This window comes from Lampetra fluviatilis, chromosome 3, assembly GCF_964198595.1.
Source record: "Lampetra fluviatilis chromosome 3, kcLamFluv1.1, whole genome shotgun sequence".
NCBI lineage: Eukaryota > Metazoa > Chordata > Hyperoartia > Petromyzontiformes > Petromyzontidae > Lampetra > Lampetra fluviatilis.
In genome coordinates, this window is record NC_136277.1 from 9,172,207 (window position 1) to 9,189,483 (window position 17,277).

General features: G+C 40.9%; 1 protein-coding gene across 1 annotated transcript in view; it reads left to right on the forward strand.

Annotated features, from left to right (window-relative positions):
* LOC144948957 (von Willebrand factor A domain-containing protein 7-like) overlaps positions 1-17,277 on the forward strand; it is a 52,620-nt gene that overhangs the window by 27,389 nt on the left and 7,954 nt on the right. Inside the window, exons 8-12 of the mRNA XM_078878732.1 lie at positions 2,741-2,857; positions 3,464-3,661; positions 6,307-6,451; positions 7,966-8,118; positions 15,592-15,687. Of these exons, the coding sequence (XP_078734858.1) occupies positions 2,741-2,857; positions 3,464-3,661; positions 6,307-6,451; positions 7,966-8,118; positions 15,592-15,687 (709 nt within the window). The remainder of the gene's footprint in view (positions 1-2,740; positions 2,858-3,463; positions 3,662-6,306; positions 6,452-7,965; positions 8,119-15,591; positions 15,688-17,277) is intronic.

Consider the following 17,277-nt stretch of genomic DNA (forward strand, 5'->3'; position numbering starts at 1 on the left):
ACACAGGGTAACTGCCCCTTAAAATAATAACAACCTATGGTGGTGACCACCAGGTTAACTAAACTTATTACACCATAACTATCTACAACGGACCGGACCACAGATCGGGTCCCAGTCCACGTGTTGGAGATTCTGTAGGACGTAGAATGTAGACGAAAGATTATTCAGGATGAACAACAGCGCTGGTCCCTCTGGAGGACCCGGCTTATATCCTCTGTGGCGTGGCTGGCTCCGCCCTTCGCCACGACCACTTTCCAGAATCCTCGAGCAGGATTTCAACCCTGACACGTGAACACCTCTAGCCCCCACTTGGGCCCCTGTATAGACTTAACCGGTCATGTGTCCTCTGGGGTCAACCAGAATGCCACGGCCGAAAGTAACCCCATTTCCATGGTCGGAACTCCCACACCCTATCCTGTAGGGGCCGACACTGCACGCCAAGCATGGTGCCATCCAACGCTATCGATCAGTACTCACAGAGCCCCTCTAGGGCCGGTACTGCACCCAAATCCTAGAGGTGTCCGCGGTGTCAATACGCCGCACGCCGTGCCTCTCTCGGGCCTGCATTACCCAGTGACATCCCGCGATGTCACTACAAATTGATGTTACTTAACCATTTACCAAAGTCATATCCTTTGCATGCCATGCATCATGTGTATCTGTCAACTACAGCATCTGTTCATTAAATGACGCTGTTTTATTTACGTACCTTTACGTTTACAAAATATCCATATATAGGTTTTTTTTAATGAAAATGTATGTTACAGTATTATATCAATGAATTCATTTTGCTATTAGCATTTAGCCCATATTCTGAGCCACGACTCGACCTTGGCTTGGCTCCAGTATTGCTCATCCCTGGCTTAACAATGATAATAATTTCAATTTGTAACATGCACAGTATTGTAACGTGCACAGAAAATTACTCAGAAGTGTGAGCAACCACAGACAAGCAGGACAGACAGCCAGGGGTGAACCATCACGAAATCTCCCCCCATTCCCCCCAAGTTGATGAGTATTGATAGGTGTGAGAGGAAATCCCATACAGATAGAACAGATGGAATTTAGCCCACTTGCTCTACTGCAATCTCTTGACAATCCTGGGTATTGCAATCTCGATGCCCACAGGTAGTTTCAGGACATGTTGTGATCCACCAAGCCTCACATCCACAGTCCTGCATTACAGGCGTGTTCCACCACCGACCAAAAACTCAATGTCGTGAGCCACTTCGGCTCAGCTCAAGGAATTCTGAGCTGGGATTTGGACCATGTTCAGAACTGGTTCAAGCCAAAACAAGCGTAGTGGTTGTGCTTCTTATGAAAATGGCCATGTTTATATCAGAACTAATGATTATGATAACGATGGAACTAATTATTTTGGGGAAAATAACGATGACAATAATAATCATGATTATGAAACTAATGAAGAAGGGATGGGTAATGATATGGTTGTAATATGTTGACTCTCATAACAATAATGAACTAATAATGATAACAGGGCTGATTAATAATGATGTGACTAATTAAAATGTGGATAGTGATCCTAATTTTGTTGTGCGTTTTTTTATTTTTGCATGAATGCTAATTATTGGGCAAATAAAGATGCTATTGCGAGACTATAGATGACAATAACAATTATGGTTGAACTCGTAACAATGATACTATTCATGTACATAGCAATAGCAAATATAAGTTATACAGATGTAGTGGGTTCAATTCAGGCGCACACTGGAACTTTGGGAGGCAACACTATTTATTATTAACACAACTCTTAACATATGGTGGTGACCACCGACATATCCTCGCTAACACACACCATCACTCGCTAACACTGACGCTCTCATACGACTCGCGTGGCCAAGCCAGGGGGGCTACTGGTTGGCCACGCTGACTTGAGGCTTGACTCTTCTTCACGAGGCGTCTTCACGAGGCATCTTCATCCCGGACCCGAGCCGCCCCGCACCAGGTGCGGAGTCTGCTTATATCTGCCTCGACATACCCGGGCCACGCCCAGGCCACGCCCACCTTCTCGAATCCTCGAGAAGGCTCAGCCCCTGGCCACGCGACCCCCAAGGTCCCCCTAGGGTCCCCGGCCCCCACCTTTATCCGGTCACGTGTCCGGCCGGGTTCATACAGAGTGCCATGGCCTGACACAACCCCCGTGGCATTGACGACAGCCTCCCGACTCCCCGACCCGGCCGTGACGTCATTCCAATATACCCGACGTAGTGACGTCATGTGTGTACAAGCTCACACAGTAGTGACGCTACATGTCACTACAAAGATAATAAGGCACAGTGAGGCCCTTAACAAAACTTCAACCTCGCCTAGTCAAAGCAGGGTCACACTACAGTGCCAATAACTTCACGATACATAGAACATGATCATCAATTTTGGTCGATCTATTGCTGGATGAAGGCCTCCCCAGGTCACTACCTCTCACAATCTTGCAATTCTGTAACAAGGCGCCTAGTTTGATCAAAGGCACAATCATAATTGCACATAAGTTGTGCATACCATCGTCAAACTGCTATTTTTTTTCCTTTGCTTTTGCCAGCTAATACTCTGTATCTCATTAAGCATGGTGGATGGAATACTTGTTATAACTTCATATTGTGATGAACATATTTTTACATCTATGTAAATTGGATTGTACTATATCACCAAACGATTGGACGGGGTGTCACTTTTATGGATAATGAGCATAGCACTGATATTCGCATTGTTATCTTTCATTAAGCTGTGCCTGAATGCCATTGAGCCACACTCGGAGATATTCATCTTTACGGATGCATCTGCAAAAGATGCGTATCTGGTGCCACAAGCGGTTGCCATTGGAGTGAGAAAGAAATGCAAAGTAAGACCCTTTACTACACCCGACTCGTATACTCTTTATATCAAACCCAAATGTTATAATTGCACGTGTGATTGACAGATTAAACACGTAAACAAACCTGTACTACATTATTGTACACCTGCAGGAAATTAAGTAATGTTATTTTAATTACTAAAGTGTCATAAGACACTTGTGGTAATCAGTGTGAGCTTTAATGGTCGTATACTGCAAAACCACATTTTATGAATGAGAGGATGTGGGAGGTGAGTGTTTAAATATAGATACAGCAAAACTTTATATTTTTCATTATAAAATATATATACAACAACGTAATTATAAATGCAACAAAAAAATATTACTCCAAAGTATAACGAATCAACAATACGCATATACATAGTTTTAACAAGCTTTAGACATTGTACTATTTAACATTTCAATATTGCACAACATATGCTTGATGTTTCCTGGTATTAGCTCGATGTATTTCTGTAAACTCTTAATTTTAGAACTTTCGTGACTGCAGGAATTATTATTTGGTTCTTTCGGTTAAGTCACGTCTAAAGATAAACTATTTGATGTATGATTGCAGATAACATTACTGTATATTGTATATGCATATATTTCCAGGTGAATGTTGTGCACGTGAGATGGTCAAGATATATGCGCTCTTTGGACAATCAGGGAAACTTCCAGCGAACACGCGCACTTACATACCCTGAATATGACGAAATTGCTTTCAGTACTGGGGGTTTGATGTTGAATCCAACAAGTACGGAATTTCAAGAACTAATGGTAGTCATCGGAGACCTCACAAAGACGCAGCAGGTGAGTTACGATATTTCTACACGTACAATGTTCTATCACATACATATGGAACAGATGGAGCACACATTTACTCGACCGCGTTATCCTGGAAAGCCATGGTATGGCACTTCAACGCCCACAGGAAGGGAGATTCACCAACTCTTCCCCCCACGGTGCTGGATTACAGGCGTGCACAATTATCAATCCACTGCTGGATTATGGCCTGTCCAAGCTGCTGCCATCTCTCTTGGTTTTGCAATATAGTAACAATAACAGCCACGGAACTTGTACCAGGCTAGGTACAATTTAAGGCGAAATGAAGTGCAGAAGACTCGCAATCAGGCCACAGGACAAACCTAGATGTTATAAAGTAACTGACAGCGATGACTGGCAGATGCACCATCTGTGCTCCCCACTGCATTTTAGCCACATGGTTGCTCTGCTTGTTGACGTGAGCATCACTCGTCTATCATTCATTTTTGTTAGAGGGTGGCTGCCTTAAACTACCCAGTTGGATCCTTCACGAGCCTTTTCCACAAATGCCAATATTGAAACCTATGATACCAGTCATTGGCAATTCCAATTAGTTCCACATCCTCCTATACTACATCAGTCCATCACCTCTTCAACTGTTCCATGTCAATTTCATCCACTCTATCTGGCCAATCAGAAACTGTTTGGGCATACAGTGGCTGGGCATATGCGCTACATAACCCAGCCAACACAGCCTCGCCAACTGGAGGAGTTCAGATATGCGACTATTGTCCAGATCTTTCAAGGATCAATGAGTTTCTTTGACAATTCAGTCGAGTTAAACCCAGGACGGATTACAGGCAGGCCAGCCTAAATGTTTCAAATCGGTGCACATATTTATTTACCGGATTCCATGTTTTGCAAGCACAGATAGGGATGGCATAAATGTAGCAAATAATAATCAGAAGCTTCATATGGAGTGATTAACCAGGTAGCTTCCACACAGCAATACACAGTTGATGACAATGTAATGACACTTGACTGATTCAGAGTGAGACCTCCAATGCTGAAACAGTGGTGGTCACAAGCACACTGCCCAGGTATTGAATATTCTCCACAATTGCCCCATCACTCAAGGGTAGTTGATGGGGTAGAGGATTTGATAATATAAAATACCCAGGCAAATGCTTTGTCTCGGCAGGACTGATGAAAAGGCCACATCAATCAGCCTCCCATTGTGTGTGCACCAGATGAAAATCCTCCAGTACAGCTATGGAAAGCGTCTCGAACTACATGGTCAAAATATGTGTTAAATAGTGTAGGACCAGTGGACATTCCTGTCACACCCTAAGGTGACCCAGAAGTGCCTCTGATTCCTGGCAACGCAGCTTTACCCTGGCCTGTCCACCACCATGAAGGTCCTTAATGATTGTCAGAATAGGGCCAGGGACCCCAAAAGCACGCGGAATAATCCAAAGCCCAGGCCTATTAATGGAAGCATATGCCTTGACCAGGTCTATAAAGGAGACATATAGATCCTGTATAAAGTCCCTACATCTCTGCTGCAGTAGACAGATAGGGAACATCGATTATATATCTGAAAACTAAATTGGGGAACCACAAAATTCTTCTCAGAGTGCCTGGCAAGGCAATGTGGAACAATCATTGCCAAGACCTTTCCCAGCACAATGAGGAGGGAGATGCCCAAGTGGTTATTGCAATCTATGTGGCCCCCTGCTTAAAAAGGTGGACAACCAGGGCATCCTTCCATGTAATACTCTACTTAATACCTGAAGACGAGAAGAATCTATTCATCATCGCAGTGGATATGTTCTTGTCTGTGTTCCAATCCTTTGCTACAAATCGGTAATTATTCACCATTGGCCATCGCCCCTTATAGTAATGAATTATATCCATGCCGAATTTTCTCATCAACTTGAATTATGTCAATGAACCTGTATGTGTCCGCTAAATATAGGTGTTCCTCTTTCTGTCTCTCAGTATAAGTTCCAGCATACATTGACATTTATTTTCGCACTTTTAAGCTTTTGTTCAATTTTATTCTACAAAGACCATGTTTTTGATTATCATGTCATATCAGATAAACATGCAATTATAAAAAAATATATATTTTAGCACGTTGATATATAATTTTAAATGATCAAGTTCAGCCTTCCAAAAACACTACTTTCGTGCACATCTTTATTTTATCGTTTTATCATTTTAATTTCAGTCTGCCCACAATTCACCCAGGCAGCTAATTGTATACAAAATGGGACCTTTTTGCCAATATCAAAGTATGACATTTTTTAGACAAAAAACATGTTTGTTTGCATGTACGTGTGGTTAATACAGGTTTGATTCCTTGCTAAAGGTTTGTATTTGGTGTTTGAACATCTCAACATCTGTTTTATTGCCAGAAAGCATAACATTTATTCTGTTTTTTTTCATATCTAATTGTCTGGTGGCAGGATTGCCGTCCATCATTCACATGAATTAAGCTCCATTATTCAACAAATTGTGATGCAATAATTTCCATGTGTACATTTTATTTCATGACGATACCCTGAGTACCATTATGGCGGGATAAAGTAACGACGTCAAAATGTGTTTGTATTAAAACTGTGACGCATTGATGCTTGCATTTACTGGTGCAAAATTCATTTTAACTAGTATGTATTTCACCTTTTCAGGTGAACCTTTTAAATGTCCGTCATGTTGATACAACGACCAGCAAAGTCCTTACATTTCCAGTTGACAATTCTGTGAGCGACATTGTCATTTTCTATACGGGCACAGTCTCTGCATCACCTAACATTACGATTTCTGATCCATCAGGTACGTAAATTATGTCTTACTTTTTTGTTGTAATGGGTTCTAGACGTTTGGTTGCAATCATATGCATATGGGTGGGGACATTTTATTCAAACCTACACTCTCTATTTAGAAACTATGTTGTAGAAGTAAATTGATATTTCCAGATTTAACCATTCACCACGCAGTCACTTTTCATCTCACATTGCCCTAAATAATGAAAACTACATTGCATGAGAATGCAGTGAGGGGTGAACATTGCAGTTATCAAACAATAAACAATCTCGAATTAAAAGCACAGTATTAGATTTAAAATACCCCATGAAGCAGTGGTTAACTTAAAATCTTTGCAGGTTTAAATTGAAAACAATAACACTTTCAGGATATACACATTCACCATTCACGATTGCATTGTACACACGATGTTTTCAATCTACCACATTTTAAAAGAGCAAACGCTTCTTAAAAGCTGTCTTCATTCACATTAATCATCACATTTTTTTAGATTTTATTGAGTTTAAGTTGATGCTCGTTGTTCCATAGATGATCCCATTTAGACAGTTGGCCAGCTATTTTACAAGGGCTTCCCATGGTGCATGAGCAGAGCAAAGCAAAACAAAGGCAAAAATATTAATATTGTAGAGAACGAGTACAGGGTCCTTAAGGAATATTGTCCAATTAACAAACGAGGTATTTTATGGTTGTAAACAAAACACACGGGAATCAAAAAACGGTAAAATATAAGCGACCAAGAGGTTCCAGAAAAAGTTAGGTACATGTGCAAGTATGCTCCGTGTTTTGGTTTAATAGAGAAATAAAGAGGGAGAATGAAAAGAGGAAACCAAGCTGCAGATGAGTGGTAAGGGTATTCCAGAAACATGGAGAAGCAAGGCAGAAAAAAAAACTCTTTAGCAAACGAAGTTTAAGAAATGTAATTGTTTGCAGGAATCAGGAAGCACTTCTGAGGATTTGGGAGGGAGTTATATGAACTAAGTGTTGCACACTGGAAATGAAGGACGTGGGAAGTTGCTCCAAATTGAGGGCAAACACATTTATTGTGATAATCTGTAAAATGCAACAGCACGTGTGTTACACACATGTACAGAATGTCATTGTCCTTGTTTCTGGTCTATGCATCATAGACAGTATGCAACTATTGATTCTCCGACCGGAGGTGGGAGAATGCAATTTGGTTTCTATGCAACAGTTCAAATCTATTTAGAAACTAAATGATGAACAAAATAGTACCTCTCTAAACAATGAAATAACGATCAGTGCAATAAATAATACACTAAACATTCGGAGCAAAGGTAAACAACCTATCTTAAACGACAATAACATGATGAAGTCTGCCTGGGACACACAAATGCACAAATTTACACACAATGATACATTACAGACAGCTTGTGATAGGTATACATCTGCAAGATAATAAATATTAGATTTTTCGTTTTATCATCTTATCACTCACCCCAATACTCTTAACCAATCTCCGTGGTGTGTATGTGTGTGAATGTGTGCATTTTTTTACTCCATAGGTACAATGGATAGTGCAGTTGCAGGAAATACAACACTTTTATCGACCCAAATATCTGGAAGCACTTTTATCATTCGCTTAAAGGAGCCAAAAATGTGTGGAGTTTGGAAAATTCAGATCACATCACCGGGAACTTCAAGTTTACATATCATCGGTAATGAAAGTCCTCGACCACCTCAATCTTTTGTCTTACCAGGAATTTTGATCCTACCAACATAGGAGCATAGACACTGTGTAACATCTAAGTTCGGACACTTTGAACTTCAATTGCGGACAATGCACTTACTGTATACTTACAGAGATGTTGCGATAGTTGGGCGAGTGTAAAGGATGAAGGAGGGTGGGTTATTGACATAGGCACTGGGGTGGCACCCAGAGGTTGACAAAATACCATATTGTAGTTGTGATATTATGAGTTTTGTGTCAACTGCAATAGCCGTAATGTCGTACCTCCGACTAGCACGATTGGCTACCTATGGTGCGAAAGAAGTTCAGCATACATACATACATGTCACTGGGACCTTTACAATAACTGTGATGTGAACAACTTAATACTTATGTTGTTATTTCAGATTAGAACGCCATATTTAAATTCAGTGGACCTAATGCAATCGTGCACGAACAAAGGCAATGCTGAAATGTATTACATAGACAGCATTTCGATTTAAAGCTTTCGTGACTGCAGGGATTCATCTTCTTGGTTCTTTCGGTAAAGTCACGTAGAAGGGAAGTAATAAAATAATAAAAATAAAACATAATAAAATAAAATAATTCTCACGACGTTTCGGCTACAACGCAAGCAGCCGTCTTCAGGTGAAGAATGAGACACTGCCAAGCTAGGAGCTTATATATAAGCTGGGTAGGAGGTGGAAGAGGAGCGCCTCAACAAAAAGAATGTGCATATCAAGAGGAATTTAGCATATTCATGGGAAATGCGTAGGAGGTGGGCGGGGGGGTTTCAAAGTCATATTATGCCCATGCATTATGCAGGATCAGCAGCACCAAGGGAGGGTGCAGGGAGTAGCATTAACAAAGGAAAGGAATGTTAATAGTATGTAGCTGCAGATTCTAAACAACCACGTAGAAAACTAAAGTATAAACTACATAAAAAACTAAAGTATAAACTGCATAGCATCATCAGTATACTTTTTATACTCTACAATAAGCTGAGTTACTAACGGCAAGTAATACATTGCAATTCTACGTCGTAAAAATTATATAATACGCTTCCATCTAAACTTTATTCTCTTACATCACACGAACATACACCGTACTATATACTGCCATAGATAAACCCAACATTAAATTATATACTGTATTGCTATAAACCACCCTATACCTTATACATTTTAATATAACACTAATGTGTATCACACTGCTATATGTTTACTATACAATTACGATACTATATGTTACTTTGTACATTGTATTAAGCATATGAATGTTAATCTATTTGTTATTATACACTGTACCATTGACCGTCGTGTCAATGGGTGAGTCGTGGGGGGAAAACTTGCAGCGGAGCAAAGAATCCATTCCCTGCGAAGAATACAATGCCAGTGAGTGGAACGCGGTCTGAAAGTCACCGTAAACGTGAACACAATCAGTTAAGATCCGAAATGGTTTATTACGTCCTTCGAATGATTGCTAAGCCAGAATCCATCTTCTCGGTTGAAATTGTCTCTGTGTTTGTATATGTGGATTGCCTCATGAACGAATCTCTCATGATAGCCAGATGGCTTGCAGAGAACCTCTGTCTTGGAGAAGTCAATGTCATGTGAGCCCACTGAGTTGTAACAGTGATTTGCCACGGCTGAGGTGTTTGTTCTACCATGTTTCAGGTCTGCTTTATGTTCACGGATGCGGTCCAAGACATGTCGTTTGGTTTCCCCAATGTAACTGCTACCACAGAGGCAACTTAGTTTGTAGACGCCATGGTACTGTATGTCTGGAACCACATCTTTTACAGACGGGACCAGATCACGGATTTTATGTACTGTGTTGAATCGGACCTGGATCTTGTGTTTAATCAGGATTTTGGAGATCTTTTTTGTGACCCCAGCAATGTAGGGTAAGGTGATGGTCTTGAAAGGCTCCTCAACAGGATCCTTCTTGATGGTTGGAGTGATGGCTTTGCGGATTGTGTAGTCGGAGTAACCATTAGCCTTAAGAGCTTGGCGTACGTGTTTGAGTTCACTTGCAATGTGTTCCTGGTCGGAGATGCATTGGGCTCTATGGTATAGAGTCTTGATGAGGGAATTCTTCTGGGATGGATGGTGGTGGGAATCCGGTTTTAGGTAAGCATCCGTATGGGTGGCTTTCCTGTAGACAGAGTGGCTCATTGAACCATCAGGTCTCCTTTTAATTAGGACATCCAAAAAGGGTAGCTTGCCATCTTTTTCGACTTCCATGGTGAATCTGATGGCTGGGTGTATGGAATTGATGTGGTCGAGAAATTGGTCTAGAGCTAATTCAAAACGCTCAATTAAAAAAGAGGGATGACATTGTCATCCTCTCAGCCGACAAAGGTAATGCCACTGTCATCATGGACAAAACAGAATACAACAACAAAATCCAAGAACTACTCAACGATAGCAGCTATACAAAAATAAAAAAAGACCCCACCAACAGCCTCGTCTCAAAAACCAAGCAAATCATTTCTGATTCAACCGCATTAATTGATCAGACCAAACAGTTCTCGTTGAAACCTTCTGCAGCCAGGCCACCAAGATTATACGGCTTGCCAAAGATACATAAAGAAGATACACCTCTTCGTCCCATTGTCTCTACTATCAACTCCCCCACCAATAAATTGGCTCGTTTTTTGTCTGAAATCCTACGGCCTTTCACTGGAAAAACCACCTCTGCGGTACTAAACTCTACTGACCTGGTATCGACAATAAAGGGGATTGCCCTGTCCCCAGACGACCTGCTTGTCAGTTTTGATGTGGTTTCCTTATTCACCAAGGTTCCTGTACCTGACACCATCGCAATCATTGAAGACTTGGTTCATCAAGGACTGAATGCTGGGGTACCCCCCCTGGTGAGACACTGCCTAACCAATACATACTTCACCTGGAATGGAACTTTCTACAAGCAAACTGAGGGCACCCCAATGGGCTCCCCTCTATCTCCGGTTGTAGCCAACATCTTCATGGAGAAATTTGAGACTGACGCCATCCAGACTGCCACTCTACGCCCGACCTTATGGAAGAGGTACGTAGACGACACTTGTGTCATCTGGCCACATGGCCGGCCTGCTCTAGACCAATTTCTCGACCACATCAATTCCATACACCCAGCCATCAGATTCACCATGGAAGTCGAAAAAGATGGCAAGCTACCCTTTTTGGATGTCCTAATTAAAAGGAGACCTGATGGTTCAATGAGCCACTCTGTCTACAGGAAAGCCACCCATACGGATGCTTACCTAAAATCGGATTCCCACCACCATCCATCCCAGAAGAATTCCCTCATCAAGACTCTATACCATAGAGCCCAATGCATCTCCGACCAGGAACACATTGCAAGTGAACTCAAACACGTACGCCAAGCTCTTAAGGCTAATGGTTACTCCGACTACACAATCCGCAAAGCCATCACTCCAACCATCAAGAAGGATCCTGTTGAGGAGCCTTTCAAGACCATCACCTTACCCTACATTGCTGGGGTCACAAAAAAGATCTCCAAAATCCTGATTAAACACAAGATCCAGGTCCAATTCAACACAGTACATAAAATCCGTGATCTGGTCCCGTCTGTAAAAGATGTGGTTCCAGACATACAGTACCATGGCGTCTACAAACTAAGTTGCCTCTGTGGTAGCAGTTACATTGGGGAAACCAAACAACATGTCTCGGACCGCATCCGTGAACATAAAGCAGACCTGAAACACGGTAGGACAAACACCTCAGCCGTGGCAGATCACTGTTACAACTCAGTGGGCTCACATGACATTGACTTCTCCAAGACAGAGGTTCTCTGCAAGCCATCTGGCTATCATGAGAGATTCGTTCATGAGGCGATCCACATATACAAACACAGAGACAATTTCAACCGAGAAGATGGATTCTGGCTTAGCAATCATTCCAAGGACGTAATAAACCATTTCGGATCTTAACTGATTGTGTTCACGTTTACGGTGACTTTCAGACCGCGTTCCACTCACTGGCATTGTATTCTCCGCAGGGAATGGATTCTTTGCGCCGCTGCAAGTTTTCCCCCCACGACTCACCCATTGACACGACGGTCAATGGTACAGTGTATAATAACAAATAGTATAACATTTATATGCTTAATACAATGTACAAAGTAACATATAGTATCGTAATTGTATAGTAAACATATAGCAGTGTGATACACATTAGGGTGAGTAGAATAATACATAATGTTATATTAAAATGTATAAGGTATAGGGTGGTTTATAGCAATACAGTATATAATTTAATGTTGGGTTTATCTATGGCAGTATATAGTACGGTGTATGCTCGTGTGATGTAAGAGAATAAAGTTTAGATGGAAGCGTATTATATAATTTGTACGACGTAGAATTGTAATGTATTACTTGCTGTTAGTAACTCAGCTTATTGTAGAGTATAAAAAGTATACTGATGATGCTATGCAGTTTATACTTTAGTTTTTTATGTAGTTTATACTTTAGTTTTCTACGTGGTTGTTTAGAATCTGCAGCTACATACTATTAACATTCCTTTTCTTTGTTAATGCTACTCCCTGCACCCTCCCTTGGTGCTGCTGATCCTGCATAATGCATAGGCATAATATGACTTTGAAACCCCCCCGCCCACCTCCTACGCATTTCCCATGAATATGCTAAATTCCTCTTGATATGCACATTCTTTTTGTTAAGGCGCTCCTCTTCCACCTCCTACCCAGCTTATATATAAGCTCCTAGCTTGGCAGTGTCTCATTTTTCACCTGAAGACGGCTGCTTGCGTTGTAGCCGAAACGTCGTGAGAATTATTTTATTTTATTATGTTTTATTTTTATTATTTTATTACTTCCCTTCTACGTGACTTTACCGAAAGAACCAAGAAGATAGACAGCATTGACATTAAACCCATGATAGCAGTTGGAGGTAATGACCACAATGGAAAGGCCATTGCAGGTGGTGGTCACCACAAAGATGGAGCAACTTCCTATTGTATAAATGCGATGGCATATGTAATATGCAGTAAATAAACATGTATGAAAATGGATTGCTTTATTTATTTCATTTGATGCATTATCGTTGTATTGTATATATTGGGGTGGCGAGGTAGTACAGTGGTTAGATCACTGCACTATGAACCCAGAGACATAGGTTCGATTCTTGGCCATGGCTAATGTATGATCAAAACCAGATGACTGGCCTGGTATTGGAGTTTGTTTGACAAAGGGGTAATTTTGCCCATTATCCCCCAGGTACATCAACATGTGCTGCTTGTTGTGACTTGTTGAGGATGGTGCTGTGTTATAATCCTGGCGATCTGAGCTTCATTGCCCTAAAGATTTGAAGCTTTCGTGACTGCAAGGATTCATATTCTTAGGTTTTTTCGGTAAAGTCACGTAGGTAAAAAATTAAAATTAATAAAAGTAAAATAAAAATAAAATAAAAATCACGACGTTTCGGAGGAAACACAAGCTTCCGTCTTCAGGTGGAACCGTCACAGCCAGACAGCTGTATCAAGTAAATGAGAGATTACAAGAGATACCACTCCGTATATATAATGGTTGAGGGGGGGGGGAGGGCCAGGAATGACCCACTTTTTATTATTATGGTAAGGTGCGGCTTGAGACTATGAATTGACTGCATAACAAAAGACTGAGCCTTTATTATGGAGAGGTTTGGTTTGTGACTACGCCTAGCCTACATAACAAAAGTGTTAAAAAAGAAAGCTAAACCTGGTAGAAAGCTAAACCTGGTAAAACAAAACTGGCTGTCTATCAGTAACTTGTAATAGTTTTCTGTCAAATAAGATGGTCCAAATTTCGATTTAAAGCTTTCGTGACTGCAGGGATTCATCTTCTTGGTTCTTTCGGTAAAGTCACGTAGAAGGGAAGTAATAAAATAATAAAAATAAAACATAATAAAACAATTCTCACGACGTTTCGGCCACAACGCAAGCAGCCGTCCTCAGGCGAAGAATGAGAACATTATCAAGCTAGGAGCTTATATATGTGTAGCGAGGAGGAGCGCCTTAACAAAAGAATGTGCATATGAAGAGGAATTTAGCATACCAATGGGCAATGCATAGGAGGTGGGCGGAGGGGTTTCAAAGTCCCATTATGCCCATGCATTATGCAGGATCAACAGCACCACGGGGGGGCGCAAGGAACAGCGTTAATAAAGGAAAGGAATGTTAGTGATATGTAGCTGCATTTGCCAAACAACCACGTAGAAAACCAAAGTGAAAACTACATAAAAAACTAAAATATAAACTGATACTTACTATACTCTACAATAAGCTGAGTTACTAACAACAAATAATAAATTACAATTCTACGTCGTAAGAAGTATATAATATACTTCCATCTAAACTTTATTCTCTTAGCATATACAGTACTATATACTGCCATAGATAAACCCAACATTAAATTATATACTGTATTGCTGTAAACCACCCTATACTTTATACATTTTAATATAACACTATGTATTATTCAACTCACCCTAATGTGTATCGAAATGGTTTATTACGTCCTTCCAATGATTGCTAAGCCTGAATCCATCTTCTCGGTTAAAATTGTCTCTGTGTTTGTATATGTGGATCGCCTCATGAACGAATCTCTCATGATAGCCAGATGGCTTGCAGAGAACCTCCGTCTTGGAGAAGTCAATGTCATGTGAGCCCACTGAGTTGTAACAGTGGTCTGCCACGGCTGAGGTGTTTGTCCTACCGTGTTTTAGATCAGCTTTATGTTCACGAATGCGGTCTGAGACGTGTCGTTTGGTTTCCCCAATGTAACTGCTACCACAGAGGCAACTTAGTTTGTAGACGCCAGGGTACTGTATGTCTGGAATCACATCTTTTACAGACGGTACCAGATCACGGATTTTATGTACTGTGTTGAATCGGACCTGGATCTTGTGTTTAATCAGGATTTTGGAGATCTTTTTTGTGACCCCAGCAATGTAGGGTAAGGTGATGGTCTTGAAAGGCTCCTCAACAGGATCTTTCTTGATGGTTGGAGTGATGGCTTTGCGGATTGTGTAGTCGGAGTAACCATTAGCTTTAAGAGCTTGGCGTACGTGTTTGAGTTCACTGGAAATGTGTTCATGGTCGGAGATGCATTGGGCTCTATGATATAGTGTAGTTAAATCTTTTTTTGCATGGTTAATCACATCTCGTGACTTTACCGAAAAAACCTAAGAATATGCCCTAAAGAGTTAACATTGGCTGTGAGTGATATCTCAACCCAGCCTTTAATGTGTACCTGTTTCGATCTATGAACATCAACTCTGGGAAGATAAATGTGGCCGTGTTTGTATAATGATACCGTACATTTCCATGTCTCGCCTTAATCAGGACTTGGTAACAATACTTCCCACAAATATTCCTTGGTGCAAAATGTACGTGTTATATGTCATTACGCCTATAATGGTTATGTTATATTTGTACACTTTAAGGAGAAAGCTCTTTGAATTTCATCTACAAGTTTGGAGTTGAAGATGATGTCGGGCCGCACCCTGGTATAAGGGCTATCACGAATAAACCATCAACAGGTTAGAGCATAAAGTCTCATATATATGCCTACATAAACACGGTGAGGCCTCTACCCACAAATATTACAAGTTTGGATGCAAGCTAAATGCATATCTTGTCACCCAACACGGATTTTATTGGAGGCTAAAGTCTATTGTGCCCCCCCAGTCTACCAAGTGCAGAAGTGGAAGGCGGCCTTACCAGTATCTACCTACCCACTCCCTCATGCTTGCCTGTGTGACAATCACTTTCAATATTGAGACAGAATGCAAGACTATTTAATATAAGTAGTGGTAACAAAATACTTTAAATTACAATAAATTATTTTCTTACCAAATTTGCTTTTGGTTAGTGTTGGTGTGATAGTTTTGGTGTTGGTATGATTTCTACCTCCACTAGTCCCAGTTACAGTCTGTCTGGATGTTATAGTGAGTAGTTGAGGCCAAAGACCAGAGACATCATTTATATTCCAATGTCAGACCACATCTCCAGAACACAGAAGGCTCAGTTTTAGTTACAACAATATAAATAACATAACATACTTCATACTAAGTCTGATTACACACAAACGTTGCAGAATTACTTAATTACATATTCACAACATGTTAAATTATCCTCTCATGTTACATACATGCAGCTGCACCCTAACCAATATTTATTATTTGAGCGACACACACTTGGTCGTTTACGATGTCTTAGCTCCCTTAGTAGGCATATCTCCTCAGCTAAATCGACACACATCTACACCTAGCAGGTACCTCTCTTCTGCTACACTATGAACATCTACTCTCAGCAAATACAACTCCTCTGCTACTCTTTTATTGGTTGACAGACACTCTTTATACTGCACAACCAGGGTTAACATCGTCATGGCTGTCTTAAACAATATGACCCAGACGATTGCCCAAATATATATTTTTATTGACACTGCCTTACTTCCAGAACCTTCCATGTCCTTCCTCCACCTCATGGTAACTCCTGCCAATCTTCTAACTCTGTCCTCCCTCATTTATGAGGGTCGGTTCGGGCTTGGGGGAAAAATAAAATTTTAGAAACTCTGAAAAGCCCAAACCCAAACTTCCTCAAACAGGAGCCAATGAGCAAAGACAAACCAAACAGGTACCGATGAGCATGAGACAGACTCCAGTCAGAGCTTTGTTTTGTGAAGATTTTTCTCAACCTCACCTGAATTATCACCATCCAAAACTAAATAAATCACAGGAAACGTTTTACAAAGAAAGTTTCAGTTGCGTTTTTTTCATGAACCGTGAACCTGCCAAATTAGAAAAAATGGGATATGAAATTGATTTTGGGGGTTACAGGACAATAGACAAAGTCAACGTGAATGGCAATTCAATAGTACTTGGATAGGTTTAACAAGATTAACACAGTCTGAATAGCTAATCATGAAAGTTGACTCCATTGTACAGCCATGGAAGTCGGCGTGTGATCCTTAGCTTGGAGCCACCAAAATTGCAAAATTGCATATTCGCAGGTAATGTACAGAGGTCGAGCAGGACTGCACGGGTCGTAGACTCGCAGGCTTTGGCACAAGCCAAACATGGTGAACCTACTGGAATCTTCCCTTCTCCATTATACCGCATGATTCC